Source organism: Toxotes jaculatrix, chromosome 6 (assembly GCF_017976425.1).
Source record: "Toxotes jaculatrix isolate fToxJac2 chromosome 6, fToxJac2.pri, whole genome shotgun sequence".
Classification (NCBI taxonomy): domain Eukaryota; kingdom Metazoa; phylum Chordata; class Actinopteri; family Toxotidae; genus Toxotes; species Toxotes jaculatrix.
The window spans coordinates 28258029-28277269 of record NC_054399.1 but is presented as its reverse complement, the minus strand read 5'-3'; the positions used below and the strand labels follow the sequence as shown (position 1 = coordinate 28277269).

The following is a 19241-nucleotide window of genomic DNA, read 5'->3' as shown; positions in this document are numbered from 1 at the left end:
GTTAAAACCAAAGAACTACTATCTGCTTACATCTTCCATCAGTGGCAGTAGCTTTTGTAATATTTTGCAGAATTGTTGAGTAAGAAACTTAATTAAAAGACATGACTCTTCCTGCCTATGTGTAGGAATACATGGGATGTGAGGTATAAAGCATTTGCTGTCACTGAAAACGTCAAATAAGGACTGAAAATCACCACTGATTTTCATGATTTCTCTTTCAAAATTCTAGATGCGTGCATGGTATGGCCATTTGAATTATAACACAACAATGGAAACAACAAAGCCTTGGTACATAGGTTTCTGAGGCAGGTCACAAACAAGACACAGTTCAGCTCAGCCCAAGAAACCAAAATGTAAAGTCTGTTAGTGCCAAACACTGTTGAAGAATGAATAACTTAAACATCAACACATGGATCTATTCAACAGACCCAAAAATGACTAAACAAGTACTGCATGCACTCTGTGTGAGGTGATACAAAGAGAGAGGGACGAGTTACAGACACAGCAAGTTGTGAATCACTACATGTACCTTCCAGCAAATGTACATAAAATATATGAATCACTGCCATTTCACTATTAGTTAGAAAAGAACTCACTCTTGGCTGAGCTCCACAAAATTTCAACAAGAGCTGTGGTAGCACCAGCCTAAACAGCTATGTTGCCTTTGTTTTGTGTCCATGTGTGGTTGAAACTCAAACTGCACTCCTGCTTTTTTGTCACTTCAAATAAACCGTGTTTCATGGTTAAAATCCTCCTAATGTTTACGATTCACCTGTAATAACCCTGAACTGTGGGGCAGTTAGGGTTAGGGGTTAGGGTCTCTTTCTGTCATCAGACACAGCCAAACAAGCTTGAAACTCTTCATTTAAACCAGTAAATAGACAGGTTCAGGAATATAAGCAGATGCTAGTGTCCAATGCTGCTCATGATTCACACATATCATTTTACATGTTGGAATCACTTCTGTTACTGTATGGAGAGTTGAGCGTTTATCCGGGTGGCTTCTGTCTTTTCTTCTGTTGATTTTGGGGAGATGAAATAAAAGTCTCCTGGATAACAATATTGATAAGCTCCACAAAATCAATTTGGACATCTTCTTGGACATCTGTCTTTGTGGCAGTCCTGTCTCTGCCTCCATTCTTCTTGTCTCCTCTTTCATTTTATTTACTTCCTTGTCTGTTTACTCGTGTTTGAATGAATATGGTCAACTACCGAGGTGACTCATGCTCATAATAATCCACAAGCAACAAATATATACAATGGATAAGGAATGGTATTTGTGAGGCAGAGTGGTGAAGCTAGTGTTATTGTCAACTAAAACTATTGTCAATAATCTTATTAAAGTCAGAAATCTGGTTTCTTCTCAGAAGAATTAATTCTCTTTGTGTAGCTGGTATTTGTTGTTAGCTAGGCAGCTACGTTGCCAGGTCCCTGACACTGACAATAAGCAATTACATACAAACTTCCAACAGACAGAACACACACACAGGTCTTACTTTGCAGCCTGGCAGGGTTTGCCCAGCATCCTGTAGACTGCAGCCTGCCGCAAATGGTTCTGGAAGTGGCTCGGATTCAGCTGGATACTCCTGATATAAGACAAACATACACACGTAATACTTAATACTTTGAAAACTTTGCCCTCAACTCATTATTTTCAGTAAAATCAGAGATACCTTATATATCAGGTCACAGCAGCAAAGAAAATGTGCATTTGCACAATACAACAAATATGTTGTATAGATAAAATAATAGCTCAGCTCTAGCAGAACAAAAAAAAAAAAAAACCTCTGCATGCAGATGATACCAGATGAGTACAAAATGTCCAAACACTTACCCCATGGTATAATCCACCGAATGACCTCAGAGTTAAACTGTATGTTTCGTGTTTGTAATTCTTTTAGCTGGTTGTGGTTACTGTTCCTTTTGCATAGCACAGCAAATGATTCAGTTATTAGCTAGCGCTAGCTTGCATGCTAATGCTAATGACAAATACTATGAATGATACTTCAACAACAGCACAACACAAGTGGCAAAAGTCCTATTCAGCAGGACAGATGGGATTATAAACACAATTATATGTCCTTTGGCTTAGTGTAAGAGCTGTGTTCACCCTTCCTTCTAGAAAGCATAGGGGTAGCACCATGACAGGCAGGAGATACATTAGCACCTGCTACCTCCACTTCAGGTTCTTGGCTGTTTCATCAAATTTTAGGAGAAAATTCACAAAATTCAGCTGATGTGAACTTTCAGATCCAAGGATAAAAACAAGCTAGTTTTGGGCAGAAAAGTGTTTTTTAAACACAGTTGTTTGATGAACCACCTCCTGATGTGACTTGAGTTATGTTTTTACAGTTGAATCCTGGTTAAAATGTTGTGGACTCTTCCTGGACCACAGCACATAATGAACCAACATACTCAGAAGCAGACATGCTCATATACAGGTAATGATAAAGAAAAAAGAAAAGCGAATGACACAAAATTATTACACACATACTGTACAACAGAATGTAAATGTACAGTAATATTTATATTCTGTACATTACATCAGAAACTTACACAGCTTGTTGTATTTTTTTCTGGACACTACAAAATACAACATGTTTCAGCAGTATTTGATAAAGCAAAACCACATTCACCTGTTATTTTGTGAAGAGGCAAAACACAAATAGCCAAGAAAGTTTTTGCAGAAAACAGGAAGGTTCGTGAAATAACCATTTCCAAAGACAACAAACTTAGTATTGGTGCACAATGCCATCTTTTGACAGAATGAGCAGGAGAAGAGACAAGGAAAACAAGCACAGGAGGAGAAGAATGCAGCCTTGCAAAAACACAACAACAACAATGAAAGCATGGTGGCATGCACAACAACCTTCAGACATCAGACAGACAGATGAAACCAGAAAGGAAACAACAGAAAACAAAGCAACCGCATCAAACCATTGCCATCCCCAGCAACTACTCTTCAGACATGGACAGGGCTCTGCTGCCACTGCTGATATCTGTCTTTCCACTGTGCTTCTCCACCTCTCGGCTCCTATGAGAGGAGGAATTAATGAACGCTAACTGTTCCAGTCTGAGGGGAACGCTGAGAGTGAAGGAACGTAAGAACAAAGTATCTGTGGCTGTCAGTGTGGACTGCTCTGAACGAAACGTTACTCAGATCTCTCCAGTTAGATTTATATATTATAATACTCCTGTACTTTTATCTGTCAAACATAATAAAACTCTGTAATATCATGAAAACATAGGTGGGCGATTAGGGTCATGTGTCTATAAGGCAATTTTCAAATGTAACTTGATCAAATTTCCACAGATACTCATACTGTACATTCTAATATAGTATATTCTTAAACATCTTCCATGAAGAGAAGAAAACCAACAGTGGCCTCTAGTTTCACAAATACCGGAAAGAACCGCTGTGATATGTTCAGTGCTCTACAGCAAACTGAATGTACTTGGATTCCTGTCATTTCTAACATCACTGTAATATTCAAAAATAAATATATTTGAAAAAATATTCTGATATTGGCTGCCATCAGTGCTGCATTTACGAGTCATGACCTTACCCACATTTATCATGGTTGTAATGTATCATTTAACATAATGTTCTATTGTAACTACTCAATGGTGTCAGGGGAGAGTTGGTGGAATATTAATAACACACCCACATAAGGATCACCATTACCAGCCCGATGGTGTGTGCCACTGCAAATGGGAAAACACACACTGTTGCGCTGTTATTAGGCTTTTACTGCCAGTTTACTCCCATTAAACTGAATGTATTTATCAGTCTCACAATACTTTGACTTTCACACCCTGTTTACGTGTCTCATCCCCAAGCACACTGAAGATGTAAGGCTTTAATGACGGCTCACATGTATGTAGTTTAATTACAAAAAAACAAAACAAAAAAACGGTGGACATTCATTGGTGGATTTGACAATAAGAAAAATATGGAATATTATCCAATGTATCCTTTAATTCACTCACACACGTATATAACAGTTGTTTTACATCCAAAAAAGGATGCATTTATGACAGAAAATACGTATGGAATAGTTATGGCAGCTGAATTTTTAAAGAATTTTGTTTGAAGTTTGTTGAGGTCTGCTCTAAACCATAAACTATGCTAAGCTAGAACTCAAACTCTTAGTTCCTTTGTCTGTCTTTTACCTTACGATTCAGTGTTATGTGGTTAATTAAGATGCACAGCTGTTCATTCTTCCATAAGCTTCATCTGGTCAGCACTGTTTGCTACTGATGTTTTGTTCTCTAAATTAAGATGGGGCATTTTATTCTTACGGGTTGAGTCACCATCTGTTGCATACGTCTTTGGCAAGTAAACTGTGTTTTCTTTTTTTCCACTGACCTGATAAAGCCCCCCCCCCCTAAACCCTATTGTTCAGGCTTTAAAAATAACATCAGAGCCATCACGTGGAACATAAGCAACCTGTTATTGCTTGTAAAACTCCTGGAATACATTAAAAATCGAACCACTTCTACCTAACAAGATAAGATTATCTGAAGAAAATGTTTGACTCCCTGGCCAGTTAAAGTGTGTAGCTAAGAAATGCTTAGAGTCACACACTATAATGGCAGGTGTGTTCCTTTTCTGGCCACACCCCAATCCGTGATGTCGCAGTAGGTACCTTTATCAGCTAAAGAGAAACATCTAATAACAGCAGAAACAAAATACATTCTGTTTTCATTTTTAATGAAGCTGTTATGATGAGGCCAGGAACACAGGGGAAAGGACCCAAATGCAGACACACTCAAAGGCAGGTGGATGCAGTGAAGATACCTTAATAGAAGAGTCAAATTTACAATGGGTGAGTGAACTAGATGGCATACAGGAATCCAGATAAACCAGCAACTGTTATGATCAGCCCCTAAGGAGGCTACTTTTGAACTCCTGTGAATTCCAGTTGGACAGTTTAGATTTTGTGGGACTTTTCTTGATCTGTTGTGGACTATTGTTGGACTCTGTGGCATTGTCTGTTTGGTCTTTGGTTTTATTGATTTCTTTATGGACTGTCTGAGCACTCTTGTTTTGGTTTCTCTGGCATGTTCTGTATTTCCTGTTTTAGTTTGAAATCACATGTTCTTTATGTGAAATCATGTCACTCTTGTTTTGTTCTCCTGAGTTTGGTTTTGTATTTCCTGTTGTATTTTGAAACCCCTACCCCTTGTGTATCTGTCCGTAGTCTACTTCCTGTCTTTGTCTGGTTTCCCTCCTTTGTTGATTGTCTGCCCCTCCCTGATTTGTGTCACCTGTTGTCAATTACCCCCTGTGTATTTAAGTCTTGTTGCCCCAACCCCCATTCCTTTGTCAGTTTGTCTGTGTCCCAGCCTGTCTGCACCAGTGTTTTGTCCAAATCTGTTCCTGCTGTGTTCTTGCCATGGTTGTACCTGCTGTTCTCATCCTGGAACCTGTGTTCTGTGTTCTGTCCTGGATGTTTTCCTTTATTCCCTTTGGATTTATTTTAGTTTGTACTTCTCAAGTAAGGACTCTTGAGTTTTTGGGACTGGTGCTTTTGTTTCTGAGTTTTTTCCAAGGTCAGCAAACAGAATTTAATAAGGACTTTTAACTCTCTCATCTGTCCGTCTCAGGGTTTCTCCATTTGGGTCCTCACCGTTTTTGTTCTTGGCCATAGCAGTGACGGTTAACAGCTACTGGAACTGCATAAGGAAAAGCTATGGAACATCACCAGGAACAAAACAGAAGTATGAAATAACTCAAAGAAATGGAACAGAGGAATTGAAATACACAAGGGAAGCAGGGGTAACTGGGAACAGGTGAAACACATCAGGACGGGGCACACAATCACAAAGACAGGATGTAAAACAGCCGACACAAGGTAAGTAAGTAGTAAGGTAAGTAATTTTAAAGTATAACAAAATAAAGAGTCAGTGACTTGGAGGGGCAGACAGTAGCTCAATAAGGGCATTATATATTGGCAAAGTACTGTATATCAGTATAATCTTAATATTTGATATCAATAATTGGTTCATAGTGACAGTGGGAGCTGGTGCTGTTGCTGTATTGTTGTACAAGTGGTACATACACTATTTGCAGCATGAATCATGCTAAAATATATTATTCATCAAACTCTCATCAAATACTCATGTGCACATATTGTCAAACACTTCACCCCTGATACCTGCCAGGCTCTGTGCAGATCATATCTTAATGAGTGTGGAGTAGATGGTGGTAATGACATCAGCTCTAATATTTGTGTGATTTTAAATGAGTTATGAAATTTAATATATTGTTTACCACACTGCCAACCAGTGACATGGGTAGGTGTGCCTCTGTAGCCCTTATAAAAAGAGTATATGTATATCTTTGTAATTTTGGTAATTTGGCATATGTAGTTATTTGTCTAGACTATGGGACTGCACTTTATTGCATGGTTAATCGAATTAGTTGTTTATCTATTGATGGTATGGAACATGATCTTGAATTTTAAGTAGTTCTGTGCAGTACTGAATAATTCCTTGATGTGTTGCACTGTGACTATTGGGTTTATTATCATATGCTGCTTTTCATATTCTGTGTGATTCAGTCTTACATTCAATTTATGTTTTAGAATCACTGTTGATTGACTGTAGTGTTAAGCTGAAGTGTGATCTTTGCATGTAAAATTTCCACAAAATTAATCTCATTGGAGTAAAGCATGTTTTTAAAGCAATCCCCCCAGTGATTTAAAGAGAGGAAGGTAAAATTTAGTTTGAAAGTCTTTCTCTGCCTATTTTCCACATCTGGGTCTATTGGTAAAAGGAACCAACTTTCCTTTGTATGCTCTTTGGTTTTTCTCCTCATTCCCAAAGTGTCTTTTTGCCCATGTAACTGCTCAAGTCTACTTTTCTAGACTTTGTATTTCTGTTTTTCTTTTTTCTCTACACCAGGCTGCATACATTTTTAATGTTTTGTGGAACCAGGCCTCACTTTGTAGCCTAAGTCCATACCAAACTCCAAGTCCTGCTTTTTAGTGGTTTGGAAGTTTTGTTGTCCAGCCAACAAAGTCACTTTCAAGTTGATAAATGAATCTACTTAAGTCAAGTCAGAGCTCTATCTGATTAGAACCACAACAGACCAAGATACCAGAAGGGCCTGCATCTTTCAACAACTTCTGCCTTCATACAAAGGTCAACATCAGCCTTAAGCTATGCTGCATCTACTTTGGAGTGAGGTCACTACATAGGCTGAGCAGCCTTGTGGACTGACCACTGTTGCTTGGCAACTGCTGCCCCTAGGAGCATCAACTCACTGGGACGACACCTGGTTTGATGCTGCAAAAGTAGACAAAATTTCATGTAAGAATAAGAGTTGTCATATAGTGCTCAGTTATTTTAAGTCCTAGAGAAGTTGTTCATGCCCTGGGTGTTCTGCTGTTCTCTGGTAATTCTTAATTCCACACGTCCTGTCACTACCACCATTTTTATTTTTGATTGTCTTATTTGTGTTCATTATTAATGCCTCATTTATTCTGCTACTTGTAGATGTTTAACCATCATGAATATCCTTCATTATTGCCAAGTCATATTCTTTTATATTCCTTCAAAGCTGAGACAATACATGAATTGAGTTTATTATCTTCTGATTTATTTGGTTTATATATTTTTATTTTCATTTCATTTTTATCTATTAGCTTTTTCTAGAAAACTATGTTTGGTCTGAAGTATATGTGACTTGCACACATTCTCAGACATTTGTGTTTTTCAAATATCAATTTCCATGTGGCAAATGGTGTATACTTGGTTTTATGTGCACACATTTATCCCTGGTCTGATTGCTTGCTACTCTGCTTATACTGGTGAAAGTAGATGCCTGTTCACACCAGCATTTATATAAAAGCAACAGCTTTGTTTTGTGTGGTGCTTTCAAGTTCAGCTTTGGTTTACTTCAGTCTGTGAATTTGTGCAGATAACTGCAAACTGTCTTTACAGAACCGATGGGGGAAGCTGTCGTATTAACCATGTGGCATCAACTGATCTTCATCTCAATATAATCCTGCTCTGCTTGAAAGTAAATAGCTTGACAAAAGGGATGCAGCGCTGTGAAAGAAATACATTTCCCTGGAATTAATAGCTTTGACTTATTGTTTGGTCACTACATCACCAACCTTTCAGGGCTATCTATTTCATACATATTACATTTCACTGTACCCATTTCTGGTATCAGCCAGTCTTCCTCTCCCACCTTTAGGTCTGGTTGTATTTGGATTGTTTATTAGTTTCTTAGTTCATGTAAAAAATAAATGTTTTTAAGGTGAATGTACTGTGGTCTCCTCCCTCTTCTTTGAAGCCAAATTATGGCACCATTTATAGCAAATACCATATATTTCCCTTATTGTGTTCTAACACATACAATGAAGCTTTAGATTTTTGAATGTTTTTTCCCACCTTACCAGCTGTTTATTTATTACAGCAGTTCAGGTCCAGCATGACTTTGCAGGACCTTGAAACTTGGTTGAGAAAGAAAAATCAGCTGAGGTCAGTGAACGGGCATGATGCCAGCCAAGATGCTGTGTACAGTAGTATTACAATGTGCTGTACCTTACAGTAGAACCATAAAATGAGATGCACATGTTTTTCTATTGTTAGGGATAGTTTGTTTTCAAGGAGCCGATCTGTTGGATCATTAGCTCTGGCATAAGCTCAGCTCCAGTCCAGGCAGGGGTGGCAAAGTGGTAAAGCAGTGTGAAGGATCTGTGGCCTGGTATGAAAAAGATCCCAGGTTAAGGGGAATCAGACTGAGGGAACTAGTCTTGATATTTGCTGGAGCAGTGGGATCAGAGCCAGTGACACCAACTGCTGTGCCAAGGAGTGCTACAGGAAGTCATTTCAGCCAGCTTCAGGTTCCTCCTCAGTGTCTGTGATTCTCCTCTGACAGAGTAGTTTTTCCTTTTAAAGGACAGACCTGGACTTTTATCATATGTTATATATCATATTAATCTGATCATTCAAGAGTGTATATTCAGCAAACAGTACAGCTATTAAAGCTATATGGCTCAATATTTATTTGTATTTTTTTTTAAGTCACATATTTAGTGTCTGATACGTCCCATAAATGTATGAGTAAGCACATCAGAAGCACATCAGCATATCAGAAATATGTTTATGTATTATTTACAGAACCTTTTTTTAAATCAGTGTTCTTTACTTATTTGTCAACCTCTAGTTGTCCTGTCAACAGTGGCTTAGATGACTCAATTGTTGATCAGATGTGTAATGCAAAGATGTTGCTTGCAGTGACAAACCCACAGAGAACTATCATCCAGCCCCCCTCAGCTCTGTGTAGCGTTTTAGCTCCTTTCAGCTAAATGTTTTGGTTTTCTGACCTACAGATTTGTGGGTCTGTGACCCAGTGTTGCTTATTTAGTAACTTGTAAGATCTCTTTAGTGACTTTTTGGGTGGCCTGTGAGTGAATGTTCTTTCATGTGGCTGTGGCTCCTTTAGTGCAGGTTAGCAGCAGCACATTGAATATGCCAGACAACTGTGTATCCCAAGCAACCAATCACTGATCTTTTGTTCTACATTATTTAACTTAACTATTTAAGCTTGATTTTTGCATATTTTGGAAAAAATCAAGCTTATCAGCTCAAAATCAGCTCATCACACTTTAAAGAACTGAGAATACCCTGTACTCTCTGTTTTTAAGTTAAGTTTTTAAATTTTAAGTATAATAAAATAAAAATGCCAAAAAGTGCAGGTAAACTATTGTGGAAAAGTGGCATGGCCTATACTCTCCAGCACACCTCTTGCTCTGGCTAGCTCTGGTCTGAGAATGAACAGTGGTGGCAAAAAAAGACAGAAGTGCCAGTTTGTCATCTCATACTTAACTTGAGAGCTGTTTCAAAAAACCTTAATGGCTGCACTTTGCTGGTTTTTGTTCTATTTCTGTAACTGTCCACTTTTGAAGAAGGCAACACACACAGACACACGCTTAAATCAGGCAGAGATGGCAAGAACCATGGGGAGGGGAAAGGAGAGATAAGTGGCTCCAGGAGGAGGGAGTGATGAGGATGGGATGATGGGAAAGCTTAGAGAGGAAGATGAAGGAGATAACAAAAGAAGAAGAGGGGGTAGAGGACAGGCAAACAGAAGAAGTTTGGAGTAAGGAGGGTGGAGCAAGAGTACAAGGGGGAAAGAAAAAAAAAGAGGCATAAGAGGAAAAAAAGAAGGGAGAGAAAAATAGTAGAAAGTGGTACAACAAGTAGATGAGAGAGAAAAGGAAGGTGAGGCAATAAAAGGAAGGAAAATGAGAAGAGGGAAATGAAGGGAGGAAAGATAATGAACAGGAAGAGTTGGAGAAACAGAGGAGAGAGAGCTGAGGGGAAATCTCATCTTTGTCTTGTGTGTGCTGCATGCTGCTGTTAATGGAGTGCTCTGTCTGCTGGACGAGGTCAGGAAAACAATCTGAACTAACCACAACTTTTTCTCAGCTAAACTCTGCTTCACATTCACACTGGGAGCTGCCCAATACAACCACTGAGCTGAACTGGCAGTGAGTTCAGTGACTGACTCTAAAGGCACTAAAACAGTAGCTGCGGTGTGAAGGTAGAGTTATTCATTGGTTTTCCTCTCTCAGAGTGCAGGTCAGCAGGTCCAGGGACATTAAACTCACAGTCCAAGTTGTGTGACATTGCTTTCGTTGTATACTGTAGCTGTACAGACAGGTGACCAATTAAAAGATAAAAACGGAATAAATGAAAATAGGAACACTACATATGAGGGCTCTCTGAAGAGGCTGGTGAATATGTAAATGATGTGAGTCATATGCTATGGCCTTTATGTGAGCACATCTCAACCTAATTATTTCTAAACTCACTTTCCCTTAATGCACAAATAAGCTAAGCTCAAATGTGGACATCAATGTGGACATCAATTTTCTCTCCATTTCGGCTGCTTAGTACAACTGTATGTTAGAATGTGAAAATAGTGCACACATTATTTACATGTCTTACAAGACATTGTGCATGTGCATTTCATCAGTCTCATCCTGTAGATAGAAAACTGCTCACACTCACTGAGCTTTTTGCACTGTTCTCCTGTGGGAAGGAAAAAAAATCCTCATGTTCCTATCACCAGTCATTACGCAGTGACATTTAACCTTCGACCATTCAAGGTAAACAAGTGCTGATGGAGCCATGAGATGCTAAACAGTTAAATTAGTCTTATGGCATCAGCTATTGAAGCAGTTAAGCACGTAGCTGAAGTAACTGCTTTAAATAACAACACAATGGTTATGCATGGTTGATAAGCGGCTCAGCAGATGACAGCGTCCCTGCTTCTGGTTTGCCTTGGCAGCTGGCTGAGAGTGAGTGAGGTTGGATGTGTCCAGAGGACGACTTTTCTGTTTCCTTCTTAAAATACCTCCTGACCCTGGTGAGCAGCATTGCTGCAGAGTGCAGCCTGGTACCCCAGCAGACACTGGCCTCTCTGCTGTTGTGTCCGTGGGGAATGTCAAACCATTAGCGGTAACACCGCTCGCCATCATTTGACCCCAGGCTAAACGGCGCAGTGTATGGATATGCCTCACTGCTATGTCAGCTGCTGCCCCAGCTATGGGTTAAACAACAGGTGCTGAGCACATCACTTCCAGGGCTTATAGCCTCAATGGCCAGCTTTCACGGCCCACTTTCTGAGGTCAGCCTCTGCTCCTGTAATTTTCACTGCTGCATCCAGCAGTAACATATGTGATATGTAATATGAAACCTCTGGTCACATAGTCACCAGTGCAGAACTCAAACTGATAGAAGCAGGTTACAGCTATCACTGTGCTGTTAATATATTTCAGTAATTACGGGTAATGTAAAACATATTTTGTGGAGGGAGGAGTACGCTGTCCTGTTGATACGCTGTTGTATGTTGTTTCATTACATGGAGAGTCTGTGTTTGCTTAATGTGCACTAATTAGCATTAGCTTGTGGGCTAACAGCCTGAAGTTACCTAATATGTCATGTGAATCTCAGTAACTACACTTAGCTGTCTCACCAATGTCTAAGAAACGCATTTCCTTCTGTACTACAGATGGTACCCCACCCACATCTCACCCCCTTCAGTATACTGGTAACTTCCCTGACTGTGAAGTGACTGGCAGGTGATTGACAGTGTCCCGTGTCACAATTGTCTAGACACTTCTGATTGGTCAGAAGCTAAAAATTCCCCCCTCTCTTCCTGCCAGATAACCGTCTCCTTTAGCCTCAGTGTAAGTCAGCCCTACCTAGTACAGACTGTTTTCACCTCGTTTGCTCTGCAGCATCTGAGTCCTGTTTTCTTAGCCATAGAGGAGTTAGTTTCTCATTTGTCTCACTTCTGTGGTCCTTTTTGTAATTTTGTTTTGTATCGTTTTGCAGCAGTGCTGTAATAATCTTTACCTCATCACAGGGAAAATTTACAGTTCAAAGTTACAAAGTCTATAAAGTCTATAAAACTATACCATGTTTGTTAACATCCATACCCCAGAAGATGCATGACGAACAAAACTGTTCATGTTCTTCTTGAACATCCAAATTTAGGGCATTCCAATTATGGCTCTGTGTAAACCAAGTAGGACAAAATTCTTTTGCATACAGACAAAGCACTGCAGCGCTCAGTGAACGTTGAGCAGCTGGAGCCGCTGCTTCTGAGCTTCAGCCCACTCAAACACAACCAGCTGGCATCAGAGCCACAGAGTTGTCTCATCCATCATGAAAAACTTGAAATCCACTTGAAAGATGACTACGCTAGACAATGGAGATGAAAATAAATCTCACAACAACCTGCTCTGTTGTCTCTTGGAAATCCAACTAGCAGAGCGTCCACAAATGCATCTGGTGTATGATATACTGTGACAGCTATAACACATTCAACAGACCTCATTCAATACATTCATGGTCTAAGGGACACAGCTATGGTCAAATTCAGTCAAACTTTAGACAAAAGCTCTGTATGCTGCCCGGCACCAATCAGCAGACACAGCAAGTGAGTGGTGAACATAGTGGAGCATTTAGCAGCTGAAGAGGCAGACATTCTCTCAGGAGCTGATGAAGACCAAAAGGCTTTGTGCAATGGCATTGTCATTGTTCAGTGTAGAGCTTGTTGTGCTGCCCCCCCCCCCCCCCCCCCCCCCCAGCAGAGTGGGTTAAGAAAGAGATAGTGACCACATCTCCTGACTCTATAAGGCCAGACATTTTTCTCAGGCCGCCTGGTTAGTTCAGTTGGTAAAGCACGAGACTCACACTCTCGGGGTTGTGGGTTTGAGCCATGTCGGATGATGACATGACATTTTTTCTCAGTAATGGCAAGTGGTTGCTCATTTTTGTTAGTTAAGAAGTTCACATTAGTTACAGTAATGATATATATTCCACGTGTTTGATTTAGGAACTATCACAGGATATTAAATCTATGTTTACAGCATTTGAGTTCCTTACCGTCTTGAAAATTAACACATTAGTAGACTTCACTAGCTAAAGTATGTGAAATCAGACTAGAGCTGAATGTTATTTCACCAAGGATTAGTGTTTTGAAATTATTTAGGAGAAATCGGTAGCAGCCTGATAACTGGGTATTTTATAGATCAGCAGATTTATGTACCACCCCATTCACACCCCAACAATTGCTGCTGTTCTTTAATGCAGCTACTTTTTTGACATTACTGGGCAATAGCGGAATTTGCACTTGGCAACTTGCGTAGTGAACGTATACGGCAGCCCACCTCAGCCCCTCCAGGCTCACTTGAATCCAGTTGATGGAAATCCATTGTAGTGATGGAGAACTGTCTAATTTTTGTTTCATAAATGTATAATTTTCCTTGTGAATGGCTGTTTGATAGTGACTGTACTAAAATATTCTGAGTGACAGCTTCTGTATGTTATGGAAACACATAGAAAAGGCAAAACCCCTGATAACATCAATAGGGATCAACAGAATTATACCCACACCCAAATAACCTCTAAACAATGTAAATAAACTCTTAAAGGTCACCTTAACTCATCACTACAATGCTGAGTGTAATGGCTGTCAGTATATGAGTATAATGAGACCAAACACTAATTTTGACCATATTTCCTCAAATAAAAAATGGTTGTCAATAAAAGTCTTTGATAATGGCCAGAGCACAATCCACACAAACAAATGAAGGCCAGGCACCACATACAGGCAGGTCACTTTTCTGTCATTATATCAGCTCCCACCTGAATTCTTCATACAGTTTTCTGTGTTTGGGTGATGTGTTGTTGTTGAAAATGTATATGCTATAAAATATATTCATACAGTGGGCTGTAGTCTGAAGTCTGAGTCTGAGCTGTCCCATTCACTTGAACCTTAACGTGCTTTCAACCAATCACAGTCTGACACTGAAAACGTCCTCTGTGCTCTCTTGTTTGAGGCAGGGCAGTTAAATGTTAAACATGCAGGTTTTTCACAGATATCTAAAGGAGAACTGCAAGTTAGCTTTGGGCCAACTGAGTGAAAATGCACATTAATTATTGGAGGAAGGAGGTCACGATGTCATTCTCTGATATTTTTGGGAAACAAACATAAATTATGTACTGTACTGCATTAAACAGCATCTGGCCAGAGCTACCCATCCTCATCTTTCTTTATGTTAAAGGCTGTCTTGTTACCTAAATTGCACCTAAATTACACAGAGGAAACCACCTAGTTGTGCTAAAAAGTTTCCCTGGAATCTAAATTGGCTTAAAGTTCTTTACTGTTATTGTTCACTTTTTTCCCCACGTTTTATACAAGTTTAGAACATGAAAGAATGAAACTGCCAAAGTACGATCACATTATTAGTCTGAACCCAATGAGGAAATGAGCTGCAGTTGAGGATTCATACGATTGATAAGACAAAAATATATTAAAACCTGCAACAAGCTCAGCTGTTGACTTACACTGTGTCTACAGAGGCAGCACAATCAAGTTTATTCACTTTATATAGCCCAATATTACAAATCACAAATGTACAATCTGTACATCAGAGGAAGCCCTCTATCCTTTTAACCCTTGACTTTTGCCAGTTCTCAAAGTCCAATACAGAGTCATATGCAAAGTAGGAAAAAGAAGCATGAAAATATATTGTGGGTTGCTACACAGCCTTTGCAGGCTGTTGAAAATAGAAGCATGTATTCTGTCAGACAGAATCAGATGGACAACTGAAAAATGTGGCTGTAACGCCTCCTCCGTGAGCACTATCCAACCACAGGCAGCGATGGCCTCATTGTGCCAACGATAATCTGGACTATGTAAATACCAACAACATAAAAATCTCAGGGGTAGGCTTATTACCACTGAATATATTGTATTTTATAGAAATGCAACCTCACTTGACATGAGGTACAACTGAGGCCGGGGAAGTTCATCTGATTTAGTTTATCTAACAACATAATTTAAGAAAAGTTCTCTCTTATTTTTTTAATCCATCGAACAGTTTTGCTTTCTGGAGTATTTTGAGAATTATCTCCTCTGAGGGCCGTGGCTGTAAACGCCAATTCCTTATTTATTTATTTACTTTCCTGCTCAGGCCTATAAATTAAATTAAAAAATGACTCAAACACCAGTGGTGCAATAAATGTCCAACATTTTGCCTAATTAAAATTCTGTTAAGGTGACGGAAAAATCAACACAGAAAACAAATGAAGACACACAGACATAGCCATTCCTCTTGAACTGGTGGTGCCATCAAAGAGAACAAACAACTACAAAGAAAGAAAGAAAGAAAGAAAGAAACCCCACTAGAGATGTGTTTTGTACTTCAGTGAACCAGATGTGTGCTCAAGGACACTTTAGTTAAGCTATGTCTATGTGTGTGCAGCAGTATGTTGACACCTCTGACCTGTGAGCATGTATAAGGGCCAGTTGAGGTTTTCTCATCTTCAGATAGCAAACCACAAGCCTCGCCTGGATGTAGCTGAAGACAAGGTTGATGTCCTCAGGGTCTGCACAGTGTGTGTCCTTCAGCACATGGCCTTCAGACGACAGCTAGAGCAAGAAAGAGATCAGGAGTCAGGATCTGCTTCAACTTTGTGTCCGACTTTTACAAAAGGACAATTTATTTTGTCGTGATATTCCTCCGGTACCAGGACTCTATCACACTGTAAATGTCTGACTGCAAAGGGGCAGTCATCACCATTTTTAGGGGCCTTTGTTGTGTAACAATACAAGAATAACAACGAATTAATAGTTGGAGAAAGTTTTGAGCAAAAAAAAAAAAATCTATTTTATCTTGATGTTGTAGCTGCCCAACACGCCAAACTAAACTGACAAAAGAAACTATGTTAAAGAAAGAAAGAAGGCTGGCCTCAAATCCTTCACCTTATTAAAGAAGAAAAAACAATGAGCGTTAGCTTTGAGTAACGCAGCTGAATGAGAACAAAAGAGAGGAGTTTAACAAGATAAGCAGCATTATAATTGCTTTTGCCATCTTAATGAGGGCTGCTGCTATCACCTGTAGACATTTTTGCGTTGTCTTTTTAAGCCTTAAAGTTGAAGCGTGACCATCAGAATGTCTGACAGATGTCTGTGTATGATGAATTTAATTCGGGAGCAGGAGCTGCTGTGGGCAAAAGTGGTGATTACAGGACAATAGCCCATTACAGGTCTTTCTCAATCTGTGTTGTGGCCCATGCTTGTGTTCTTGTTGTTATGGATAACATATTAACAAAATGTGTCTGAGTAGTGTAAGTTGAATACTGACGCTCTCTGACTTTAGTCTCCACCAACGTCTGAGAAACATATCTGCCTATTTAGCACCTAAGTCCTCCACTATGCCGACAAGCTAGTCTGCTGTTTCGAGCTGAGTAGGTAACATACAGCAGGTTTTTTAGAGCTTTGACACTGAAATCAGAGGCCTGGAAACGAGACTGTTGAGAGCAGTGATGCTAAACCAAACAATGAGCAGAAACACCTTACAACACTCTGTAGCCTGTCTCACATGATGTTGGAGACAAACTATCATGAAGGTCTTTGCACACTGAAAAGACTCAGCATTGCACAACATGTCAACTGTCAACCTGGTTGGGAGGTGAGAAGTTGTGTATTTGAAGATGTATATACAGAGGTGATCTCAGACTTTTTGACTCCGCTTTTTAGGTGATATTTTGAATCTGTCTAGCCACTGCTGTCACATTGCACCTGTTCCAGTTTAGGCCGTGACTCACGTCCTCTCGGGTGCAGTCACATTTTGCAGCCATATGTTTCAGCTCGCAAGTGTGGAGCATAAAACAGAAGATAAGGCACAACGATATTCAGCACCAGGTTAAAGGAGGACGGGGAGCACTGAGCAGGGGGCAGCATCCAGTAGACTGTGCTGTTGTTTGGCTTCCCATAGCTTGAGGTACATGAATAAAAAACTCAACGGAAAATAACAATAAATCAACAGTAACAGTATAACAGAGGTTTTGGGGAGTGTGCATGTGCGTGTGTTCATGCTTTTAAGGCCATACCTGCAGGGCAGTGCAGAGGGAGGTAATAGCTGCCTTGTATGTCTTCTTGCTGCAGTACATGTTGGCATCTCTTAATAATACAAAAAGCCTTTTGTCAATTGGAGGCAAAAAGCTCAGATTAGGTCCATGCCCAGATTCTCTTGCTTTATGGGCCTGAATCCCTGAGAGGAAGGAATAAGGAGGCACAGTGTGGGAAGGGATGGAGGCCTGGAGATAGGAGGAGGAGGAAAAGGAGGGCGAGGGCTTGTTGAAGTCACGTAGCATCTCCATCCCAAAGGCCAAACTGTTCTCCACCTTCTGGAGTCTCCTCACGGAGATCCACTGGTTACTCCTCCTGGGAATGCAGTCAGTTTGTTTCTCTCCTTTATCATGCTTTATGTCCTTTTTTTCTTCTTTATTTACATCCCTTCTTTCTTGGCCGATGTCAATCCGCCTCTTTAACCTTTTAACTTCTCGTCCTGTGCTCTCGGCAGGGGGAGTGGAAAGTGATGCCCGGCAGGACTTGGGTGTTTGATCTGGCTCTGGCACTGCTGCTCTCTTGTTGCATCTCATTTTTTTTTGTTTTCCTGTAGGCTGCTGTTCTCATGGATTGATCTGTGATGGAGCTAGAGAGATACAAGTCACATCATACAACCCTGTCTCCTAGAAATTACATTTACATACATCTAATTAGCAACAACAGATATGAAGGAAATGTGATGGTGGGTTGTGTTTTGCAGTAGGCTGAAATAATAAGGAAATGTTATTAAGTAATATATCTTTTTTATGGTTGTGTTTAGACACTGATAGCAATCAGTTCAGATTAGGGAAATATGGTAGTCTTAGTTTGACAGGAAAAAAAATCTGCAATTGGAACGAGAGACAAGGCGTGTTTATTAACATTTAACCAAAGCCACAATTTTCCCCTAATCTTCACTTTTGCCTAAACCCATCCATACATTAGACTCTTCATGCAAAACCTGGTCTTTGAAGTCAAAGTCTTCCACTTTGTCCACCTGCAATCCACACAAACCACCAGCATGGGACTCAGGTGCATCTCATACGTGCAGCACTTCATTCATTCAAGACAAAATCGTTGCCTCTGAACATACAGAAACTCTTTTGGCCCCACTGTAATACAGTCAGCAGTTACATTATGGAGTCAAATTAAAATTCACTGTTGACAATCACTGAATTACCAACGTTAGCTGCAACCTGAGAACACACATATTTGAGCTGCTATTTAAATCAGAGCTTGTTCTATGAGAGTCAGTTATTTTGTGATCATTATAGTATCAATAGCTACAGGTCCCAAAGTGGGATAATCCATTGATTAGTGAAAAGAAAAAAAAATCCATAGCATTTAAACTACAAATGCTTCAAATGTAGCGGCAGATGTACTGACCTCTTCTTCACTTTGGGTGTGATTGAAATGATTTGAAAAACATCATGTCATGTCATGTCATGTTCATTGATAAACATTCCACAGTTCCTCTTGTTCCATGCTGCCTTCAAGTTCTCCTGAAAATCTCCAAGCTTACACTTTGTTATATTCTAAATTATACAATGTGCTTTATTTTGAGCTTGATTAAGAAAATTGATCTATAATTCTTTTAATTTTCTTTCATTAAAATTAGTTAATGAAAGGTGATATCAGTAAAGTATCACTAAGTATAATAAGTATCACTAGTATTAGGATTTGAGGACTGTTGATGCCTTCAAATACCCTTTGTGAGATTCATGAGATCCATCTAAAAATTGTGCTCCCTTCATGTTTTACTGTACAGTGTGGTGGCTGTACAGTGAAGTGAATTAACGTTAACCTCAGG

General features: G+C 39.7%; 1 protein-coding gene across 1 annotated transcript in view; it reads right to left on the bottom strand.

Annotated features, from left to right (window-relative positions):
• LOC121182864 (spermatogenesis-associated protein 16-like) overlaps positions 1-17985 on the bottom strand; it is an 81567-nt gene extending 63582 nt beyond the window's left edge. Inside the window, exons 1-3 of the mRNA XM_041039485.1 lie at positions 17434-17985; positions 15825-15970; positions 1497-1586 (exon numbers count right to left, since the gene is read on the bottom strand). Of these exons, the coding sequence (XP_040895419.1) occupies positions 1497-1586; positions 15825-15970; positions 17434-17985 (788 nt within the window). The remainder of the gene's footprint in view (positions 1-1496; positions 1587-15824; positions 15971-17433) is intronic.
• Positions 17986-19241: the final 1256 nt, after the last annotated feature.